The 24,962-nt window shown below is 41.4% G+C and overlaps 1 protein-coding gene across 1 annotated transcript in view; it reads left to right on the top strand.

Moving 5' to 3' along the window:
• Positions 1-24,962, top strand: part of LOC135226936 (uncharacterized) — a 430,036-nt gene that overhangs the window by 156,486 nt on the left and 248,588 nt on the right. Inside the window, exon 13 of the mRNA XM_064266617.1 lies at positions 4,150-24,662. Coding sequence (XP_064122687.1) covers positions 4,150-24,662 — 20,513 coding nt within the window. The remainder of the gene's footprint in view (positions 1-4,149; positions 24,663-24,962) is intronic.

Below are 24,962 nucleotides of genomic sequence, written 5' to 3'. Positions count from 1 at the left end.
AGAGCAGATCTTCCAGTTCAAGGTCCTTTGCTTCGGCTTGAGTGCAGCCCCGTAGGTATTCACAAGGGTCTTTGCCGTAGTCTCCAAGTGGGCTCATGCTCAAGGGATTCATCTACTGAGATACCTCGATGACTGGCTGGTCTTGGCAAGTTCCAGAGTGAAGCTAATTCAAGACAGGGATCACATATTCTGGTTTTGCAAGAGCCTGGGTATTGTGGTAAACCTGTAGAAGTTCAGTCTGGTCCCCAGCCAGAGGATTATGTATCTGGGTATGTCCATAGATACGGTAGTGTTAAGGGTTTTCCCTTAGGACCAGAGGTTCTCTTCAATGGAGGTCAAAGGAGTTCTGGTCCCTGGTGGGCGATTCACCTTGACAGCAAGTACCCCTTTCAGATCAGGTGAGAAGAGACCTGCGTTGGTGGATGGAAGACAGAATCTTATGATAAGAGTTCCTCTACTTTCTCCCCATCTAGATTATCTCCTGTTTTCAGATGCGTCCATTAACAGTTGGGGCGCTCATCTCGAGGACCCTCTGGCTTCGGGTGTTTGGAGTGCCCAGAACAGGAAGTTTCACATGAATATCTTGGAGCTTAAAGCAGTCTTTCTCGGACTCAAGGAAATCTGGGAGAAGGTAGAGGGACATTCAGTTGTTCTGATGTCGGACAAGACCACAGTGGTAGCCTATGTCAACAAACGGAGGCTAGTGTCTCACCAACTCCACTCATTGACAGTAGAGATACATCAGTGGGTGATCAACAACTTGGTGGAGCTTGTAGCCAGATACATTCTGGGTAAGAGGGATGTAGTGGCTGACAAACTAAGCCGACAGAACCAAATCCTTGCCCCGGAATGGTCTCTGCATCAGGACATTGCGTACAGGCTATTTTTTATTTGGGGAAGGCCCATGTTAAATCTCTTCGCAACTCGCTTCAACAGGAAGTTGGAGGTCTACATGTCGGTAGTTCTGGATCCTCTGGTTCTGGCAGAGGACACACTCCAACATCATTGGGACAAATCTCGAAGTTTACGCCTTCCCTCTGTTTTGCGTGATCTGTCAAGTCCTGAACAGGGTAATGGGATCTTGAACTCTCAGGATGACCTTAGTGGCTCCCCTGTGGCCTCAAGCAGAATGGTTCCCAGACCTTCTGTATCTGCTCTCAGAAGTACCTAGGGAAGTTTCCCCATGGCGCCACTGTCTTTATCAACCTCATGTGGAGAGGTTCCATCAATCAGTAGAGTCTCTGTCACTTCACGGCTGGAGACTATCAAGTATCTCTGCGAGTGAGAGGTTTTTCTAGCATAGCAGCAGGCCACATGTCTGGCTATTTCAGGAAGTCTTCATCAGCAGTCTATCAAGGCAAGTGGGCAGTCTACTGTGATTGGTGTCGTCGAAGGGGTTTCTCTCCACTCGAAACCTCTGATCAGCATATAGCGGACTTTTTCATCTTCCTCAGGGTTGAGAAAAGCCTGTCTTTTGACTGTTGAAGGTTACAGGGCTGCATTAGGTTAGTATTATGCCTAAAGGGAATAGACACTTTAGGCATAGACATCGCTCATCCTGTGAGATCTCTTTGTTGTTTAGGAGTTTTGAGCAATCCTGTCCACCAAAAGAGCTCAAACCTCCAAATTGGGATTTGTCTCTCATCCTCAGAAGACTCACTCAATCTGTATGATCCCTTACATTGGTCATCAGGCAGGAATTGCTCTTATTTTTGTTATGGAGACTCTACACTCTAGGGGGCACGACATCAGAGCCTGAAGTTCCTCTCTAGATTTTAAGAAAAACATGTCTGTTCCTAGAATTTTGTACATTGGTTTTTGGCTGTGTCAAACCATATTCACTTCCTGTTATCTGAATGATGTTGCCCACAGGTCCTTAGACATGTTTTCCTTGGGTCCTGTGGTGGCTGCCCAACAAGTTGTGTAGCTCATCTAGCTCCTGACAGGGCAATTTGTATCATACCTAAGATGTTTGTGTAGAAGAAAGAATTAGTGAGTTGGCTGGTCTTTTCTTTCTATATGTTCCTTTCTTTCTTTTTGTTCCTTTCTTCTTCCTTCTGGCAGGTTGAAGAATAGACACATCATATGCGGGAACTGGTCTGATACAGGTGAGTCTGGTTGTCATACTGGTGATAGTTGTTTGCTATGTTTCTTTAAAATAGACAAATCTACTTCTCGGTAGCATATGCCCCTCCCTCTAGCAAGGGAGTGGGGAGTGGTGACAATTCCCTTTGGCTTGAAAGGTTTATTACTAGAACAGACAAAATTCTTCTTATCTTCCACGAGTACAATGAATCTGGCCATACGACATTGTTACTGAACCCAGCAAGCAATTTTGGGATATTCATCTACCTATTGTCTTACAGGCTATGACCCCCCTCCTTTAGAACTCTTTATTCTAAGAAGATGGTTGGGTGAGCTGAACCCCAGCCGGTTGAGGGTACTTCTACCTCCCTCCTATAAGTCTATCCTATTGTTAAGATTAAAGGTTTGTTCCGCACTTGAACAAATGACAATTTTTAAAATAATTTGCATTTTTCATCGCTTACAAACCTGAGGTCTACGTTATACTGCCCTCATCTAGCCACCCCTCTCATTTACTGGAAGAAAGACTGATGCGTCACGAGATCCCAAGTTTGGTTGGTGACCAGCTTCCACATAGTACAGGCAGTCCCCGGTTATTGGTGGTTTTCGCTTATCGGCACACCCCCGGGAATGGAACCCTGCTGATAACCGGGAATTGCCTGTATATGTATGGGTTGCCAGATTCCTTGCTTGACAATCTTTGATTGTTTTTAACCGGTTTCTAGCTGGTGCTATAAGATTATCCTATTGTTGAGACCTCAGGTTTGCGAGCTATGAAAAATGCAAATTGATTAAAAATTTGCTATTTCAGTGACAGAAAGTTTTTTGTATTCTATAAACGCTGCATTATATTCATATATAAATTTTAGGATATTTACTGCACTCCCTTGTATTCTCCTGCAAATAAGGGGGATGCTAATATTTTTCTGTAAATTCTTCAGATATGCCTGTTGCTGTTTTCAGTAATCTCATTAACGACATTAGTTACTGGTACCCTCTGGCTTTGTAGTACCCACTTGTGAATAACATTCTGTTGGCACAGAATTATGTTTTAAGAAGTCTACTGAATGCTGTATGGTTGGAATTTGTGCCATATGAGTATGAGAAGGAACCATTCTGGCCAGCTGAGAGTAGCGACTTATGACATTATTTTCTAGTTGAATTGCTTTTTACCATAGGGAGGATGAAGCTTAGATCAGGTGTTGAAGATTTATGGTGATTTAACTTTGTACAAATGCTATTATTAGAATTTGTTTTCATTACTCTGGAATTTTGGACAAGTGACAGGTAAGATGCCTCTTAATTTCTGTAAAATTATTGTAGCTTTACGATAAGATAACTGATAAGATAACAATGTTAGTATATCTGCGGCTATGGCCCTCAGGATGAGAGTGGCTGTCAGGAGTACAGGAGTCTTAATTGTTGAGTGGTGTTCTGTTTAGTGCTTTTTTGTTATATATGATAATGTGGAAATGTGAAAGCATTGTTTGTTTTGCTTGAAACCATTCTGTAGGTTAACAATGGATCACACTTTGTTGATTGGTTGGGGAAGAAACATGAGGTAAACAAATAGATTTCAGAAGATTGACATTAGAATATATTTGATTGTAACTTTTTCTTGATTAGCTTTTGTACATATAGAACTCCAGTATTTACTATGAAATCTTTATATTATTTTTAATAGACAGTGTTTGTGCTCTAGTTAGGACAAGAACTACGGATCTGTTAAAAAGATTTTCAGTGTATTCATTTATTGATACCTAAGTGTACTGGTGACCCATTTTCTTCGAGTACATTTAGAAAATGTTTGGTGTTATGATACATATGTATTCTCTGGTTTGGTATGTTGTTCATATTGCTACAAAAGGTACTTTTTAAAAGTTTTTGAGAGTCATTAATGTTAGTCTCTATGGCAGAAACTTGTGTTTCTTAGGAGATATTTTTAGGCTTATATTTTTTTTATGTACAGGGAGTAACAGTAGTAATGATATATTTACAGTATAATGAAATATCAGTTTGGAAGCGTACGTAATGGCTTCAAGTATTTTTATTTATTCTCTGCAGGTCAAAAGCTGATGTAAGTCCAGTAGATGTTGGTACAAAGGTAAGTACCAGGCACACTTCAAGGAATGAGACTCACAAATTGTCTTCTTCAAGAGGTAACACTTATGAAAATTCTTCCCTAGTAAATCCCCCTAATGAATGTTATCCTGACAAAATTTCTCAACCCCTTGACGTTGGAGGGTCGGATCTCTTTGATGACTTTGACCAAATGCCACACACACCAGGTAGTTTTATTCCAGTACATGAGCCATCATCTCCTCCTCCCACTTTGTCAAAAGCATCTCAGCCTTTACAGCAGACAGAATATTTAGTAAAAACATCTAATTGTGTAACCACAGATTGGATGAGTGACTTTGATTGTCCTCCAACACCTGGTAATCCAGTTGTTGAGTCCAGTATTGCTTTGAAGGACACTAGTAGATCAGGCCCAGTTTCAAAAAAGAATGAAAATCGAAATAGTAGCGTTAGTCAGAATAAAAATGATAGTGGTAGATCAGGTTCTTCCTTGATTGATTCAGGGTCTGAGGGAAATACTTCCTTAAAAAGGAAATCACAGAGGAAGATGAAAAGGTTATTTGGGTTATTTGGTTCTGTTTCTCCTCCTCCATCAAAATCAAAAGATGATTCCCCTTCCTGTCCACCTAGGTTGAAAAAGGAGAATCAGGCTATTGAAGACATTGGGAGTTCCCCTCCTCATTCTGAGCACGGTAGTTTTGGTTTTAGTTTTCATTCTCAAGGCCGGCCTCAGACCCCAGGGCTGGGTGTTGAAGATAGTCAACCATTCCATACCCCTTCCCAGGCTCCACAAGAGCAAGTATCAGATTATATTTATGATGACATAAGCAGTCTTCCAGAAAGACCAGTGACACCTGGTGGGGGTGGTGGCAGTGAAGGGCCAAATATGTTTTTAAGTGAGTCACAGAAAAATGTATCAGGAATGCCATATGATTCAGTATTTGACTCTTATTACATGATAAACTCCCCATATGAACGTCCAAGAACACCTGGGGCAGATTCTAGTCCTGTATCTGCATCTCAGACACCAAATGCAGATTCGCCTGTTTATAGTACAAAATTACCTGAGATGCTCAGAGAAATGCCTTCCTTTAAGGAGAGTACTGACAGCTCCTCCCACAGCAAAAGTAGTGGAGAGAAGAAAAAATCAGCAGGTAAGGATGATATCACTCATTTTAGAAAAAGCAATAACTCACCAAATACAACTAACCAAAGAAACACTGAAAAGTACAAAGATCATGTAAAGCACAGAGAACTGCAGAACAATGCTCCGGTAGGTTCAGAAGTGCACCATGTACCTGGTATACTGGAAGGCAAAGCTGTTAAGGTATCAAGTATGCAGAAATCAAGTCACCTTGAACCCAGTCCTCATGAGACAAAAGAATCAAAAACACTGGCTTCTGCTTCTGGGAGGCCTCAGCCATATGGTCGCCATGATAAAGGCCGGAGGATGCAGCCCTCAGATGATGCAAGAATCGAAAGGTCTCAAAAACATGCAGTGTCTCAACATCATTCACACATCCATGTTATGGACGACTCAAATAAGGTACATGATAACAATCGGTCATCATCTTGTCCAGGAAATCGCCTTCAGTCATCACAGCAAAGAAATCAGGCATGTCCTGTGGACAGCAGCAGGTCACAATCTCCACCTCACAACCAAAGTGAATTACAGCGCGAAGGTAGAGGCCGTCATCATAATAGAATTTTGCAATCATCTTCACACCACTCACAATCAAATACCCTTTCACAATCTTCACCAAGTCATCGATCTTTGCATTTGCCAGGCAACTCGTCACTGTCTTCCAAAGGGAGTAAGCCTGGGTCTCCTCAAAGAAAGGCTTTCCAGTCATCCACAAAGACTTCGCATTCATCCAGTGTGGGGAGTCATTCACATCCTGGAGGCCGTTCTCAGTCTGGTCAAAGACCTCAGTTATCTGCTCAAGAATATCGAACAAAGTCAGCTGACAGAAACCTGAAACAACATGGACAAGGAAGTTGGCAACAATCATCAAGAGGTCAAAAACAGCAGCCGCACGGCAACCAGTCATACCCTAGTCAAGACAGTGGGACTCAGTCTTATCAAGGAAGACATAGCAGCCAGTCCTTGCTAGGAAATTCATCACATGTATCATCTAATAACAAATATTCAACTCAGAGTGGACAGTCTTTGCTGGATGAAGGGAGACAGTCAAACCAAAGTTCTCAGGAAGAAAAGTTGGATGAAGTAAAACCACAGGCACGTGGAACTCGGTCTCCCTACCGTCAAGGAAGCAGACCAAACTCATCTCAGGGGAGGTTACATTCTGCTCAGAATCTTCATAATCAACCTTCACAGGGTGATCGACCACAACATTCTCCTAAGTTCCAGGGCCAGTCCCCAAGAAGTCGTCCACAGTCGTTCTGTGCCTCTCCAAAGGTGTCACATTTGCATTCCTCAAAATCAGTATCTCAGCATTCACCGAAGAATCCATCATCATCACCTCGCCAACGATCTCAACCAGGTCGTGGTAGCCACTCTCCGGTGATAGATTCATCTCTTTCTGTATTTGCTGGTAGTGTAAAATCTTCTAGTTCTTTTTCTCCTCACAGAAATAGTAGCCATCAGTCTGTCAAAAAGGGACAGAGAAAGGAAGAGAAGTCTTTGTCTCCACCAAGAGGTAGAAAATGGCCCCATAGTGATGGTTCTTCCTATTCTCGTTCAGGTGATGGCCAGGACACTGACATTGCAGCTCATGTGCATGATCGATCTCATCAAAGTAGACTGACACAATTTCAGAAGAATCAAAACTACTCTCAGTCAAAAGAGAAGATGTTGAAATCCATTCCTTCACTTGCTTCAAGTTTCTGTAAAGCCAAAACGGAAGTGGGAATGGGCTCAGAAATTGTCAAAAAACCTTCAAAACCAAAACCAATTCATTCTGGAAATTTCAGTGAAGAGACTAGTGAAAAGGATTGTTTTAAGAGTAGAACATCTATAGAAGAAAATGAGGATATAAACTCTCTGATCAATGCATCTTTTCCCTTAATGAGCCCAATGCCATGTACACCAGCACCCCATAGAGATGACAGTGGACCTGTCTCAAACCTTTATGCCACTGGCATTCCTACAATGGAGAAATTACAGCCTATGATGAGCCCCATAGCTCAGACTCCCAGCCATCAGCCTTCTGAAGATAATTCCCTACGCTTGCACCCTGCCAGCCCCCAGCATTCAGTAAGCCTTTCTGGTTCCATTACACCATCGCAGTCTCAAGCATTCACATTACCCACCGCTCCTGGCCCAATGATGAGTCCTATCCCTCCAACTCCTGCGCGTGTTACATCACCAATTAGCGTTAGTCCCATGCCAGTGCTCCCTTCATTAATGGGACCCATGATCAGTCCAGTTGCTAATACTCCAACTCACAGTATTGCTGAGAGTTTTTCAATGACCAATTCCTTGCTTAGCCCAATGCCAGATACACCTCGTAGAGGAAGTGAGGGAGATGAATGTTTACCAACCAGTAGTACTCCTAGTCAGTTTGTTAACTTCCAAGAAGCAGCACATCACCTTTCTGTGCAACCTTTAATGAGTCCTATGCCAGCTACACCAGCTCATGTCATGGAGTCTCACACTCAACCTAATTTAAATCATGATAATGTGACAAAACCTTCTGCCATGGATCAAGCAAAAAGCCCTATTCCTCCTTCACCTACGTATATTGATGATGATAATTTTAGGCATCCATCAATGCCTGTTTATCCTTCAGTAGGACCCCTCGTTAGTCCAATGCCACACACCCCAACTCATTATGGGTGTGAAAATGATGTTAGCATGCCCAGCCCCTTACCTCACTTACCCTCCCCAGGTCCATTAATAAGTCCCTTACCTCATACACCATCATATTCTCATCAGTCATCTCTTCCTCGTCAGTCACCATTGTATATGCCATTCACCCCAAATGCTTATGGTCCTCAGACTCCTGTACATACGCCACAGACGATATTTGACAATCAGCCAACATTTGCCTCTTCTCAGGTTACTGCAGAAGTATCACAACCACCAAAAAATACCACACAGAATGTTAGTGACTCCTTGCAGGATGATCAAATGTCTGGAACACCATCTACACAGGAATCCCATTTACTTGTTTCTTCAAGCCAGACAATAGCTATGACACCTCTTCAGGAACCTATTACACCATTGACACCCATTGATAGTGTGCCATCACCTCGGCAACCTTCCCACGTAACCACACTGAGTCAGCAGACTCTGGGAACACCTGTTGAAAACAGTGTTGTTTCCTCCCAGTCTACCATGCCACTTTCTATGCCATCCGTTTCTGCTCCCATAACTCCTTTAAATGCCCCTTTAACACCACTCCCAAAATCTGGTCAAGATCAGCCTCTTCAGAACTCCGGCACATCTACTTCATCCTTGTCTGCTAGCCCTTGTAGCCAGAAAAGCCAAGATAATCAGTATAGTCCATTGCCTGTTTTATCAACTGTAAAAAGTTCTGTTTTAAGCCCAGTGGCAAAACCACCTTTACAGATTTCTCAAATATCACGTCAACAGCCACTCACAGAGCCACAGGCAGTTAATACTGAATCTGTTGTAAGTGATTCCCAAAGACCAGTCTCACTGGAGGAACCTTCATCTTTTGCATCTACAACTAATGCTGGTAGTGGTGGCCAGAATTGCTCATTAGAACCAAAGTCAGTAGATGAATACAATTCTTCAACTTCAATTTTTGATGTTCCCTCAGTTACTTCACAACATGATGTAATTTCTTCACCTGTAAGTGGTACAGAACCTCAAGATAAGACATACGTGAACACTCCAGCATCATCAGCTAGTACTCCATGCAGTAGTAGCGGCTTAGAAATTTTATCCTCCACATCCACCTTTTCATCATCATTTGATAAGAAACCAGTAGATTCCCCAGCACATTCATTCCTTTTGAGTCCAATGCCCTCTTCTACAAGTCAGAAAAAATCAAGGGAAAATGCAGAAACCCAGTCACTAGAGGTTGGATCAGGGGATTCTGTTGTAGATGGAAATATTCTAGTTTCTGTCACAACACATACCACCACCACAATTCCAGCGCAGACAATGACAGTTTCAATCAGTCTCCCATCTCAGGTGGATACAGTAAATGTGGTTGGTCTATCTGGGGAGCAGGTACTTAGTGGAAATAATTTTCTTCAACCTGTGACCATTGGATCAAATGTAAACACCCCTAGTGCTCAAGTTAGATCACCCATATTATGGTCAAATATTCCTACATCATCCTCGTTAGGTATTTGTGCTTCTGACCCTGCTCAAGTCTCTGTTGTTTCTTACTCATCTTCTTCACCTGTGTCAGTGGTTCAAACTGAAAGTACAGCTAGTACACTAAGTACTCTCCTTTCAGGAGTGGAGACTGTTGTTAGCATGTCAAGTCAAGGGCCTAACTTATCACCTGTTGTAACTTCTTCTCCAAGTATATTAAAAGGGACTCTGACTTCAAAAAGCAGCAATAATGTTAATAGCTCACCATCTCTCTCCAGTAATCTTGTAACGACTGTTTCTGAGCCAGTGTTTTCAACCACTATGCCTTTACTGCAAGCACAGCTGAGTGCTCCTGCAACTTCAAAAAACAGAGGAGAGTCTCCAAGCACTGCCCCAAGTGGTGAGGAACAGAAGACTGTACCTGTCATTCTTTCACAACCTGATGGTAGTGTAGATGCCATTCCCACCTTGTATGCGCCTCCTATGATTTTGATGCCTCTTCAGATAATGCCTCAAGATGTATCATCTATGCCATTTGTTATAACACCCATGGTTTCAGGTACTGAAACTCAGACTAATCAGACGTCTAGCGCTGTATCTGTTGGGTCGATAGATACTATGAATGCATCTTCTGTCAACTTGAATCAGACTGAGGCTTCACTAATTGGGTCTAATTTTCAGCTCCCTGTAACATTGAGCTCAAATATCCCTGTTGCAAATACTGCAGCTGTTGCAAATATCCAAGGTCTTCCATTCACAGAGATTATAACTCCCTTGGGCAGTACTAGTGGCTCTGGTAGTGTTTTAAGTATTGAGCAAGCTTCCACTCACCAAAATAATCTGTTCAGTTGTGTCAGTGGCTTGTCTGAGGAGACTGCAGAAAACACTGTGGATAGATCATGCTCGGGAAATGAAGAAAAGATTGATATTGTTCAGCAGGCCTTTCAACAACTTGGTAGTTTTGACAGTGACTGTGTTAAAGATTTGGTTGATGAGTTGAACTTACCCACTTTTCAAGTGGGCGTTGAGAAACCCTCTGATGTTATTCCAGTAAGTAACACTGAAAATGTTAACAATCAAGAAAATGCCATTTCTGTAGAGAGAGAGTCATGTATGTCAACTGAAAATAATGAAGGAAATCCAAAGTCACCAGCAGATAAAGACACAGGATTCCATGAAGGTAATGATGATTCTACACCTCGTGAATTGCCAAAGGAAACAACTATGCTACCGGTTCTTAGGACATTAGAAGCATTGTGTCAAGAGGAGTCAGATAAGAATTCTTTGTCAGAAAAAGAGAAGGTTGATAGTGAGGGAAAGGATGTTGTCACCAATGCTGGTAGCAATAACTATTCTGTACCCACCCAAGAAGAAAAGAATTCTGAAGTTTCTGTTGGAGATGGTCATTTCATCAAAGAACAAAATAAGAATTTTGCAGATCAAGTTGCAGATGGGACTCCAGATATCCAAGGACAGGCATCTCTTCCCGCTGTTATTTTGGCAGATGTTCCTCAAAAAAGCCAAGAAGTTATTTCAGACTCACAGGGTAATTCTCACATTACTGACATGGTGAGTAATTCTGAAGAAATGATTTTGTCCAACAATTCCCCACAGACTGCCAGTACTCCAGAGTCTTTGAAGAACAGCCTGGAGGATATAGGGAGAAATGCTCAGGAAACTTCAAGTGATAATGTCCAGAACAAGTATTGCGAGTCATCCTTAACTGTGCCTAGCAGCACTGAAAATCCCAAAGAGGCTAATCTTAGTCCAGGTAACCCTCTTCCCATGGTGCCTCCATTGGTTGAGGAGACTGTAGAAGTCACAAAGGTCTCCGTAATGGATAAAAGTGTGTATCAGTCAGGAACTGCACCATTACCAGTATTTTTGAACATGTCTGAAGCTCTTAATGCACAGAGTAAAACAATTGCTGAATGTGAGGTCACACAATCCCCATCATCACTAACTACAAGTACCCACTTAGCCTCTCCACATCAGGCTGTTCCATCATTAGATAAAACTATTCATAGCCCTTCAAAAATGTCAATGACTCCAAAATCAACAGTAAGTCCCCAGCTTACTCCAAACTGTAGTTCATGTGGTACTTCACCGGCAGCTACATCTTCCTATGTTTTCTCAAAGATTAGTGTTTCTCCTGCCTCATCTACAGAGAGTATACAAAGTGTAGTTCCTCAAGTCTCATTTACATCTGCTCCTTCGAGTTCCATGCCCTCTGTTGTGTCAACCGTCACACAGAGTTTATCATCACAGAATTTACCACAGGGTTCACCTATTGGTTCCATGTCATCTTGCCTTGATACTGATCATCCAGTTGCCATTTCCACAGGGCATTCAATCCCAGATGCATCTTGTCCACAATATCACAGAATTTCTTCTACCGAAGTTACTGGTCACATTTCTCCAACAAATGAGAAGAACATACAGCCATTGCCTCGTCCTTTATCTGTTGCAAGTCAGCCGTTGTCAGTAACTTTTCAAGGAATTCAAAGACCCACACAGTTTATAGGTAGACATATTACATTGCCAAATACAAGAAATTTCTTGCATCCTGACCGAGGGCTATCTCCAAGTTTTATTGTGAGAAGTGAAGCCCCCACTGCTTCATTGAGGGGTACTATGTCTTTACCTCCTTCTCCAATAAGAACTCCTCTTAGTTTTAAGGAACCTGTGAAGTATATGACATCTCATACAAATATTCCTTTTTCCTTGCCTGTTACTGAGTCTCATGACCAAATTGCAGTATCTGTTTCACAAATGATGGGCTCGACCAGTTATTCATCCATAGAATCCAAGAGATTGATGGACTTGTCAGTAACTGCACCTGCTGTAGCTAAATTGAATGTTACACCAGTCACAACTGTATCAGCTAGTTCTGTTACTTCTAGTTCTCATTCAGTAAGTGCTGCAGCTACAAGAGGTTTGAACATATCTACAGTTACTCCCAGCCACATCTCACATTCTTCAGCAGTGCCCAGTCAAATGTCTTATTCCTCCTTTTCCTCAACAGGACCTGGTCAGGTATCTTTGTCATCAGCTGGACACAGTCAAATGCCTTTATTGTCAACAGTACCCAGTCACTTGTCTTTGTCATCATCAGCTCCAAATCAGGCATCCCTTTCATCAGTATTTCCCAGTCATGCTCCCTCATCTTTATCATTGCTCACCAATATTTCCCATTCTGCAGTAGAGTCCAATTATACATCGCCATCGGCTCCCAGTCGTGTCTCTTTGGCATCACCAGTGTCTGTCTCGGGGCCTGTTTCTTCAGTAGTAACCAGTTGTACATCCCTATCATCATCAGTTGTTAGTCATGTGTCTCATTTGCTAGCAATGCCCAGCCATTTGTCTTTATCATCTGCAGTGCCAAGCAGTCTATGCATTTCATCAACGGGTATGAGTCACGCACCTCTTTCTCCTGCAGTACCCACATCTATGTCGTTGCCAGTGCCTTGTCCTGTTTGTTTGCCTTCTACTGTACCCAGTCATATAAGTCAACCTTCATCAGCATCTAATAATGTAAGCCTTTCATCAGCATTGCCTGGTCATTTGTATGTGTCATCAACAATATCTGCTTCTCAACCTATGTTGTCTACAGTCCCCAGTCATGTGTTATCTCAAGGTGTGTCCAGTCATGGAAGTTTGTCATCAGAAGTACTGAGGCATGCACCTAAGACCAGTCCTGCATGTGTACCAATGTCAGTGTCAAATAATTTATCCTTGTCATCTGGAAGTCCCAGTGTAGTATCATTTCCTTCAGCATTGCCAAGTCATGCATTACATTCTTCACCTGTACCCTGTCGCACACCCCTTTTGTCTGTTGCACCCAGTCATATTTCTGTTTCCCAGTCATCACAGAATCATTCACCCATTACATCATCAATGTCCAGTGGTAATAACTTGTCTTCTGCAATGCCCATTCATTCTTCTGTGACCTCAGCATTGCTTAGTCATGCTTCCCAGCCATCATTGTTATCCACCATCTCCTCTGTCACGTCATCAATGCCCAGTTCAATGTCTGTATCATCGGCTGTGCCCAGCCTTACAGTGTTACCAGTTTTGCCTTGCCATACACCTCAGTCATCAACATTGCCATGTCCTACATCACTATCTTCAGTTTTATCTAGTAGTCATGCTGGCAGAGAAACACCATTGGTAAAGATACAACGGATTGCATCACCAAACATTTTTAGTGATGCCCATGCATCTTTAAATGTAGAATTTAATAATTCAGATAAATTACAGAAGCAAGATTCAAGGCTTTCCAAATTAGAGCCTGTAGGGATAAAAGAATTTCCTTCAAAAAGCTTCAGCACATCAGTTACATCTAGTAAAGTTATGTCCATTTCCACAACACATTCAGGTACTTCTAGTAACAAACCTATTTACTTATTATCCATGCATGGATCTGAAGCTAGTCAGCCTCAAGTTATTTCGGATGGAACTGAACCATCTCAACCAAAAACACATGTGATAAATAACTTAAAAAAACATTTGATACACTCATCTCGCAACCGAACACCAGAGGGAACTCATTCAGCTGAACCTATAACAGGAGTGTACTCAAGTGAATCCAAGTCAGAAGTTGGTTCCAAAACTGGTCAAGTTCCTCTCTCTTATGACAGTTGTAGCCAAGGAGGATCATCTCCTAGTCCACAACCTAATCGGTTTGAAGTTTACCCTTCAACTACAGGCCACACTAGTCATCCAACTTTAGTTCCTAGGCTTGGCTCTTTTGATTATGGAGCACCTGTATTTAGAGATGGAAATCCTGTGCCTCAGATTGCACCTGTTACTCAGACAAGACAAAACACTCCTGGGTCACAGATAGGGGTAACTGGACCAAGTCCAATAGTTGAACCTGATGCAAGGTCAATCGATTCACTTGGTTCTGTTGGGGTTGAGTTGCAGATTCCATTTTCCAGTTGCCCATCTGTTGGTAGTGACCAAGAAATAAGGACCTCAAGAACACCTCAGGGCTGTGTACGCCGTATTATTGATTCCCCAAGTTCAAATAGTTCAAAGAGTAGAACTGATTGGTCCTCAGAGAGTACCCCAAGTACGCCTCTTAAAGTTCCTGTTTCTTCCCCTAGCTCAGAACCTCAGGGTCAGCAGACATCTCCTTTGGCATTGGTTATTCAAAAAGGCAGCGATAGTAAAGTAATTCCTCCCTTTTCACATGATTCTTATCCTAAGAAGTTTATTGCAGAACCATATAGTGAAGGCCATCTCCAGAGTTTGGCAGCACAGCGAAGAGCATATGGTAATGAACAGAGCCGTCCACTACGTAAAAGGTCAGTTACTATAATGCCAGAGGATACAGCTGATCCTGAAGTTTTGCCTTATCCAGGAACATTGGCCCAAACTCAGAGCATACCTTGCTTGAGAATTACACCAAGTCCTGCAGTAAGTAAAAGCAGTATTGTGAGTTCACCTCCACCTCCATCAAAAACAGTTATTCATGCTATGGCACCACCACCAGGTGGATCAGGTGTCACACCTATGCAGCAACCTCCTGATTGGAGTTATCGTATGCCTGGTAACAGGCCACCAGACCCTCACTCAAAAGATCGATTACGAAGAGATACTATTTTTAAACCAATGAATTTTGGTTTCCGTCCTGCAGATCCTCTGATGGCCATAGATTCAGGTCATCAGCATATTCCGAGGTATGGTGCTCCGCCTCGATCTCATTTTCCACCTAAGGATGAAACGGTTTCTTCCCAGGCTGTAAACAAAGAGGATGTTAGTCAGTTACGTTGGAGGGGAGGTTTCAAGTACCACGAACAACCCAGATTCCCTCCATTAGAATCAATAGCCCCAGATTACAATAGGTGGCCAGGAATGTCCAGTCAAATGCACATGCAGGTAAGACAGCCATACATTGTGAACTCATGCCTTTCAAGGGTTCTCTATAATCAGCATACTCCATTGGAGCCTTATAAGTCTTCCCGTCCACCAGTACAGCGATATCAGCATGAAAAGAGTTTGTCAGAGTCAGAAAAACCTTTCACTAGTGTGCAGAATCTCCATTCAGAACAGAACAAGGAGAGTGAATCCAAAGCATGTCAGGAGAATTCTCCTGAGGATAGCCCAATTAATGTAGTGGATTATGATTTTCCACAACCTGAGATTAATATTCCACCTTTATCAGAATCTGAGGAAGTATGTGTAACAGAGACCTCAACACTAGAGGGATTGGGGAAATCACTCCATCATATATCATCACAGAAACAATTTAGTGAAGGGAAGATGGAAACTGCAGTATCAGCAAAGACACAACAGTTTCAGGTAAAATCCATTGAAGAAAAGTCACCTCATTCATTAGACATAAATCAGTCTTCAGAAAACTCAAGTTCTGCAAACATCACTCGCTCGATTGATGGTCTTTCAGAGTTTGATAGGCCAGTTGACAGTGGTCGAATTGTTGCAAGTCGACCAGTGACCATAGATGGTGCTAACAATAACTTGCCCTGTAATACATCAAATGTTACTACTTGTAGTGGGAACACTGCTGCAGGCTATTTGCCACCAACAACTGATTATCAATACCCTCATGGCTCTCAATTATCAGAAGATGGCACTCGGCCAGAACAAGTTGGAAAGCTTGGAAAATTTCTTATGCGGTACATCCGTGGCTCTATTGACAATCAGCGTACAGAAACGAGTACTCCTCACACAGTAATTATTGATGAGACAAGTAACTCCATTGATGACTGCCAAAACCGGACAAGAGTTGAAATCCAGATGAATATGAAACAGGAATCTCATGTCTTTAAGGAATCAAACTTTGATGAGAATGTGTGTGATATGCAGCAGAGTGATTTATGCAGTATGCATCCAGACACAGAACGGCACTTTGAACGTGGATTTAAGAAAACTATTTCATCCAAATTTGAAGATAATCAATCTGGTGAAGTAGATGTACCAGAAAACGAAGTCAGTTTTGCTATGAATGAAACGGAGACTCATGAAGATGTAATAAAATCTAGTAAAACTGAGGTTACATCTAAAAGCCCAGACAGTCTTCATGGTAGATTTGACAGGCTTCCTATGGAATGTAGTAGGTCTCCTCCTAGCTATGATAAGTCTCCTTTAGTCACCAGAAAGTCTCCATGTACTGCAGACAGGTCTCCTGGTGTAGTTACAGTGAATTCTACTGGAGAGAGGTCTCCCTGTGCAGTGACAGCTAATTCTCCTGATACTCTCCCGGCAGTGACAGCTAATTCTCCTGATACTCTAAGTTCACCTGTAGAAATGGTTGCTTCAGTGAGTAAAGAGAAATTTCCTGATGGAACTACAAAATCCCCATGTGAATCTGATACACATACATGGAATACAGCTGTATTGCAGAGCCAGTCAGAGTCACCAGTTAGTGATAGCAGTAGACCAACTGACATTACTGCATCTCAGATAGTAGGAGGGGATGGATCCATATCTGAAACCAGTTTTACCTCCAAAAAAGAAACCACGTTGGAAATGGAAAAAAATACAAGTGGTGAAGCAACAGATGCAGTTCAAGACAAAGCCTCATCCTTGGACCAGCTTGATGAAACTATATCCCTTTTGAAGGGTATAGTTAGGGGATCAAAGGATCAGTCTCTTTTAGAAGTTTTTCAGGATCCCCCTCAGAAAGAGATTGTAGATATTAAACTTCATAGAAACAGTGATCTAGCAAAAGTTTCTGAGGGTTCTGTTCCATCAGTCTCTCCTTGCCTATCCTTCTTTCATGAAGATAGTGATGCTGACTCATGCCGCAATATACAAACCAGTAGGATATTTGGTCGAAGAAGTAGCTCATCAAGCCAAGCAAGTGAACCCACAAGTTTTTCAGGACATTCTCCTACTCCGTTTTCTCCTCCTCGTTCTTGTGATTCTTCAGATGATGAGATAGGCACTGTAACTGAAATCAATCAAGATTGTGCTGCAAAGGAGCAGAATTCGGTTATTAATGAAAGTCTTGAGAAAGTTATTGGTTCTGTTCGTTCTCCTCCCCAAAGAAACGAAGAAGTACCCGGGAACAAAATTGGCTGTGATCAGCAGACTTTTAGCCCTGGCTGTGATCAGCAGACTTTTAGCCCTAGAACTGAACTTTTGCCTGCAAACGAGAAAACTTCTGATGTACTTGAATCAGAGATAGTAGATGATGCTAATGCTGATCAAAATTCTTCAGAGGGAAACAAGGCTGATACAGCAAAAGGAGAAATTTCTGGAAAAGATATGAAGGACTTTGAAAAAGGTGAGATCAGCCCTGCAAAAAGTGTTAGTAGCCTTGAAAAAGGGGAGGTCAGCTCTGAAAAAACTGATGCCAGCACAACAAAGTTAGCTATCCCATCTCATCCCTCTTTACCCAAGCATCTCTCTACTCCGTCATCTGTGCCTCCACCACAAGATTTCAACAGAAGCAGTGTTGTATCACCACTCCCAGCATCATGCACAGGCTTCCAGGATGACCAGGATATTAACAATTGTAAGAACAATGTATTACCAAGACAGTCCCCAATTTATGAGCCTTGTCATACTTCTCCACTACCTAATCAAGATATAGGTACCAAAGATCCTGATTGTACTTCACCTGATCAACAAGTTTCCAGTAAACTCTCAAACTTACAGCAGCCAGTTCATGAAGACCATGTTATTGGTTTAGATAATAATGTCCGATATGGTTTGAATGAGGAAACTGCTGGAGTTCCAAAGTTAGTACTCAAGTTACCCACTAAAGGAGCTTTAAAAGCATACAGTGAAGATTTGTTTCAGCTGTGTAAGCCAGACAGCAGTTCAGAAGTAACATCAACAACACCAGATCAGCCAGAAAAAAAGATACCAGGGAGAAGAAGACAAACTAAAAAGGTGCCAGTGAGAAAACCAATAGTAAGGAAGGGTAGAAATGTTACTGGTAAAAATATGGGTAGAAAGCAAAAAGTCTCTTCAGTTAAAGGACAGAAAAGGGATATGGAAAGTATGGATGTTAATATCAGCAGACCAGCATTATTTGCTGATGAGTTGCCAAAGGATCAAAAGACAGAGAAAGAGACAATGCCAGAATTACAAAAACCAGTAGCCAAGGCATTACCTGCTTTACCATTACCTACTGAGGATGTTCCATCATCAGAAAAACCAATTTTAAGAGGGAGAGGAAGAAGAGCTAAAGCTAACATATCATACACAAAGTTCTTTGACTTAGAAGCTCAGCCACCAGTGCAGAAGCCCGCATCTCTAGCAGTGAATTCTTTAAAACCTCCCTTTGCTTCTGGAGCATCTGTGCAATTTCACCAGTTACAAGGGGTTATGCCTGGTAACAACAGCCTTGCTCCTCCAGTAAAAAGGCAACGAGGACGTCCACGAAAGACAAAAGTAAATGACAGTCAAGTTTTGGAAGGAGTTTTAGCCACGCCATCCCAGCCCTCAGGTACAGCACTGGTATGTGATACCAGGGAGACAAACACAAACCTTCCCAGAGTATCCTCAGACCAAACGACTTGTGTGGTAGATGGCAGCAATTCTGGAGCTGAATCAGGTGCAGCAAATTTAATGAAGAAGCCAAGGCGTAGAGGACGCCCTCCCAAGAAGTCAATTTTATTATTGGATGCCACATCACAAAATCAGAAAGCTGGTACTTCTACAAAGAGAGTAAAATCTGCATTGACAATTCATAATTCCAAGGAGGGGTATAATAACAGTAGTGCCATTGCTAGTGCAACGTCTTATTCAGATCCTGGAACTTCCATCTCTGAATCACCCAGTGTGTCCCCACCACCTGAGTTGACTGTGGTAGGTAATAGAGGATCTACTTTAAGAATAACTATTAAACGAACAGCACCAGGGAAGAGACCTGCCAGTACATCACCTGCAAAAAATCCTTCAAAACGAAAACGAAAAGTGAAATCCCCAGAATACGTTACTGGCAACATTAGCAAGGGAAATAAAGTGTCTGATGAATTTGCTATACCACAGGAGGGTAATGAGTTACCAAATATGTCCATAACCTCTCCAGAATCTGTTCCACTTCATTTTGACCCACATGACCCATTGGGGATTGACACAGGTGAACTACCTAGACCTACTAGCAATGTGTATGACTTTGATGAAGATTTAAGTGAAGAGGACATTCCTGTTGCCAAGAGATTAGAAAAGCTTAGAAAAAAGAAGAGTTCAACCTTTAAGAAAGCTCAGAGAATAGTTCGTAATGCTATTAGGACACCAAGAAGAGAACCAAACTTTAGTTACTTGAGGACACCTGTCCGCACTCCATGTCATACTTCTAGTTATTCAGGTGGTGTTACACCACTTTATTCTCCCATGTATACCCCTGTTCACCGTATACATTACACTGGCCCTGGGTCAACTCCGCATAATTTCTTACAAGATGGTCTTAAGTTAAAGCTGATCAAAAAACCTCGCGAAAAACAAATTATCCTTAGAATTAAGAAACCCCTTATTACTAATGTCAATGATGAAATTATGCAGCAAAAAGATGATAGAGAGAGTTGTGCTCAAGAGTTGTCTGGAGATAAGAATCAAAAGGAACATAGTGTAAGAGGAAATGCTTCTGATTCCAAAGAGGGTACATTGCCTAACACTAAAATTGCTGTAAGTGAGGTATGCATAGGTGTTCCTTCTGCATCTCAGTCTGAGAATCCTCCTCAATCTTTCATTGAATCTTCTTTGGAAAGTGCAAGTGAAAATTTAAAGGAAGTTACAGCATCTACATCTAGGACTTCAGCATCTAAAAAGGGAACCCCAAGTAAAGACATGTCTGGCATTTCGGATAGTTTGCATGATCGTGCAAATGATAAATCATTGGTTACTTCCCCATCTGGATCCAAATCTGTAGTTTCTAAGAAAGAGGGAGTAGGTAAAGATAAACCCATAAATGCAGATAATTCACTTGATAGTATAACCAAAGAAAAAATGCCAGCTATCCCTACATTGATAATAAAAAAATCTGCTACGTCTGGATTTTCTTCAACATTGGAAGCAGGTGATCGGGTCAAGTCACATGTAGCTCCAAGAGTTAAGCTTTCAGATGATGGCTTTGTAATACCTCCGGCACCAACACATGTCATGTTAAAGTTGAGACGCTGCAACTCACACTGGGAGCAGGAAAAGAGCACACTTGATGTCGAAAGGGACAATTCTGCAGCAGCATCTTTGCCAAAACCTGTAGGGGATGAAACACCTGAGAACAACAGTAGTAAGGATATTGTACTACCTGATGTAAGTGATGGTGCAGAACCAGGAAGATCTAAAAACACAGACCAAGAAACCACAGAGGAAACTGTTCCGAAGTCAATGGGAACTCTAAAGATTAAGATAAAGCCACCAAGTGCTCCTTCTCCTCAGAAACTCGGTTGCAACTCTGATAACAAGGCAGTGAATGTGGTAGGGGTAAATGAGAAATTATCAGAATTTACTGAGAATGAGGAATCTCAGAGACAAGAAGGTGAAGAAAGACATTCCGATAATGTTTTTAATTCAAAAGATTCCTCACCACAGAATGAAAATGAATTTAATTCTCCAGTGCTACATGTTGAGACATCACCATCTATGTTGGAAGCTGGTGCACAGTCATCTGGAAAACAGAAGTGTGCTTTGCCACTGTCTTCGCCACCATCTCCGAGGCTTTCCAAGGTTTCAAGTTCACCAGTGAAATCTTTATTGGTAGATTGTTCAGAAGCATCAGAAATCCCCAGTTCCCGCAATTCACCTTCTTCAAAAATTGCCCAATCAGCATCTCAGGGTGTTGTATCTCAGCATACATCATCGTTAGTGACATCTAATCCATCCCCTGTAGTTTCTCCACAACCTGTTCCATTTGATAGTTCCCCAAAGTTAACAGCCTCAAGGATAACCCCACCACAGGTTAGGTGTACTTCGCCACAAGTTTTAACTCCTAAGTCCGCAAGGTCACGATTAGACTCTGTAGAGGTGGAATTGGCAGCTATTCTTGGGTCTCCAACAAAAGGTTCTGAGAGAATTACAACTCCAGATTCAAGGGCTATGAATGATGAAGATTTAGAAGCCCTTTTTGTTGATGATGGAGGAGCTATTTCAGAGCAGAGCACTTCACCAAATAATACAGATGAAGACTGTAGCACAAATAAGGATACCACCAGGGAACCTACTCATACATCTGTTAATATTAGAACACCATCTCAACGATCCACAAATAGTCAGGTTTCAAATGATTTTCTTGAGGCATCACCTGAAGAAAATGTACCTCCTTCAACTGACAGAACATTAAATATGTTTCATGTAAGTGATGTGAAACTCAGTACTCCTCCAAAAGTCATCTTAGAGAAACTTTCACCAAAAATTTTAAATTCTGTAAAGAGCACATCACCTTTACCCCATGAATCAAGATTTCTTCCTCCTAAAAAGCTTACTCGTCAAACTCTTAGGTTCTCAGGCCCTCAGAAAAAGGTTTGGTTGCCCCAAGATTTCTCTGAAGACTCAATAACTCCTCCTCTATCACTCAATCTGGAAAAAGATGAAATGAAAAGTTCATTAAAAGTGAAAAAGAGGATTTTGTCAAGTCCAACGGACGAAAACAGTTCTAAAAAGCTGCGCAGAAGTGTGAGGAATTCTAAGTTACCTGAAGGTGGTTCGCCACTCTTACGGAAACTAAAGAAAATTGCACAGGAGAGAGGAAACAGTCAAAAGGAAGTAGTATCTAATGAAACTTCAGGAATAGACATTACTTTAGAGGGTACAACTACTCTTTTGATAGGTAAAGAAGGGCCAGAAGCTGGTGCCCCTAAACAAAACCTGGGAAAGAAAAGTAGTGTATGTAACAAAGAGATTATCTTAGATGAAAAATTGTCATCTGAACTGTCATTGGAAACATGTAGCCCCTTGAGGGATTCTTGTATTACTGAGTCAGAGCCTAAGAGAAATGTTACTTTGGATAAAGGTAGTGAAACTAGCAAAACCATGGCAGATAAAGAAGAAATGAATGCATCAGGTAAAAATGTAATGAATGAGTTGGAAAAGGTTACTCTGACTGAAAATCTAAGAAGCAATCAGGGAAATACAGATGAGAGAAGTAAAAAGAAAAGCACAGAAGTAAGTCAAAAATTAGTACAAAACAGAATATTTTTTGGTTTGAAGTCTGCAAAAGGTGAAGATGGAAGTAGAGGATGTGAAACAGGAAAGAGCAGCAAAACTGATAATTCAGAAGTTTGCAGAAAGCTCATGAGACAAAGTAACAGATTACGCAGACAACCTGCTAGGGAGGATTTAGGTAGGAAGGTTTATAAATCAAGAGCCATCATTGACTCCTCTAGTAGTTCAGAAGATGACCTTCAAGAGAGTTCAGTTAAGAACAATAATCCAAAGAAAAACATTAATACCAAGGAAAAGAGGAATGAAAAGGTAAAAAGAAAGAAATATAGTACTGATGACGATGTTGCAGTTGATCCAGATATTAATAAGAAAACTGTGAAAAATTTGATCTTCAATAATGCCACTTTCCAGGCAGGCATCAAAAGACTTTGGTATCCGTCATCAAGTGAATCTGATGAAGCGGAACTTCGGGAAGAATGTCGGGAGAACTCGGAGAAATCTTGTTTAAAATCCAATAACGGTGAATTAAAATTAGGTAATGTTAGTGGTGGAAATGAAGTTCCAATAACTGGTAGTGTGCTTAATAAAGCTAGCTGCAGTGGGACTGACACTGCTACAGATGAAGCCAGGTCTACCAACTTTGATGAAAACCAGGAGAGAGAGGGGAAAGTTACAAGTAAAAAAGCTGCTTTAGTGAAAGAAAGTGAATTCTCAGATGAATTATGCAGTTCAGGTTCAGGAAACCTACAACGATCTGTATTACCTTTGGCGAGTAAAACAGACCAAGTTCCAAGCGAAGATAATAAAACAGACAATGATCGTGAAACAAAGGGCCATACCAAGAATAAGAGATCAAAATTGCTACCCTTAAGGCCGGTGTCAATTGACATGGATGAATTAGAAGAGTCATTAAGGCAATTTGACAGTATTGAGGAATCTGTACAAAATCACAGCATTCAAGATGGAAATTCAAGTACTGTCAGACTTACAAGATGCAAAAGTTTGGAGAAACCTAACCCTAATCCTGACTCAACAAAGGACAAGGAGAAATCCTCTGTTGCATTGCAAAGGAATACTCCATCATTAGATGTAGAGAACGGGGATGGTGTATCCCCAAGCATTTGTAATATTCAGTCTTTGCCAAGTGTGTGCAGTCAGTCCACACCTAAGAATTATTCAGGTAAAATGATGAAAGATGCTACTGAGAATTCTGAAGACACAGTAAATAAAGATAATTTGGCAACTAAGGCAGCCCATTTTTTTGAAAAACACAATGATGAAAGTGAGTTCAGTAGTAATCAGACATTGCAAGAAACTCCATCTGTTATTAGTAAACCTAGTATAGAGAGGGGTGAAGTTTCAGTTTCAAATGTGGGTGATGTAATAGGCAAGGTTGCTGGAAGAACCAAGAGAATTACAAGGAATAGTAACGTCAGTGATCAGAAGGGAGAAATAGATGATGGATTGAGGGAAACAGGTCAGCCACTGGTAGAAAGTAAGTCTAGGGATCTATCACAAATGACAGGTAATGAAAACACGACCAAATCTTTTGAGAATAAAATGCAATCAGGTGATGTCAATTTAAAATCAGCAAAGATCTGTCTGAAGCGTGTACATAGTCTTGACTTGACTTCCAATGATATTCAACAAACTGAAAGCCATATAATACAAAAGAACAGACAATGTTCAAGTGACATTAATGAATTTGAGTCCAGTACACAAATGCCAGTTGAGAAGGTCAGGCAATCAGTACCAGGAAAGAGAAGTCACATTGATTTAGAAAAGGATGAAATTGGTAAGCATGCTAAAGGAAATAAGAGTGGAAAGGATCCTGTGGATTTTGTGGAAGGTAAAAGTCATTCTGAGAAAGATGAGAGTTTAGATGACAAAAGGAAAGAAGTGGAAGATGTCAGCATAGATCAGAACACCTCTGGTAGTGATATTAGGTCTTTGGAGGGCTCAGTAAATGATTGTCAGGATAACAGTATTGGAGAGGATGGTACTAGCAGTCCAGCAAGGGACCTTCATCTTAAATCAATCCAGTACAGTGATGGTATTAGTGATTGTGATTCAGAATACCGTGACTCCATGTGGAACATGGCATTTTTCACCCCAGAGCATCGAGAAAAAGATGAGATCTCTCCACTCCAGGCCGGTTCTCCAGGTATGCATGTGCTTTTCTTCTTTGGAATAAGTTGCATTATTTTGGATTATTGCATACTTGTTTATAGATTCATAAAATTATTCTAAATTCACAAAATTTGCAAAGAATTTGTATATAGTAGTGAAATATCCAATCCATATTTGTTTCCTCTTGGAATACTGTTGTGTACATATCCAATTAATTCGAAAACTGTTGAGGGTCTTGGACTTTATTCTAGAAAGTATACTATTTTTTGGTAATACAAAGAAGTTTTGCTCAAGTATTAATAGTCATTTGATGTGAAACATATGTAATAGCTGG

Source organism: Macrobrachium nipponense, chromosome 15 (genome assembly GCF_015104395.2).
Source record: "Macrobrachium nipponense isolate FS-2020 chromosome 15, ASM1510439v2, whole genome shotgun sequence".
Classification (NCBI taxonomy): Eukaryota; Metazoa; Arthropoda; class Malacostraca; order Decapoda; family Palaemonidae; genus Macrobrachium; species Macrobrachium nipponense.
Note: the sequence above shows the minus strand (reverse complement) of the source record. Positions and strands in the feature narration are given on the sequence as shown.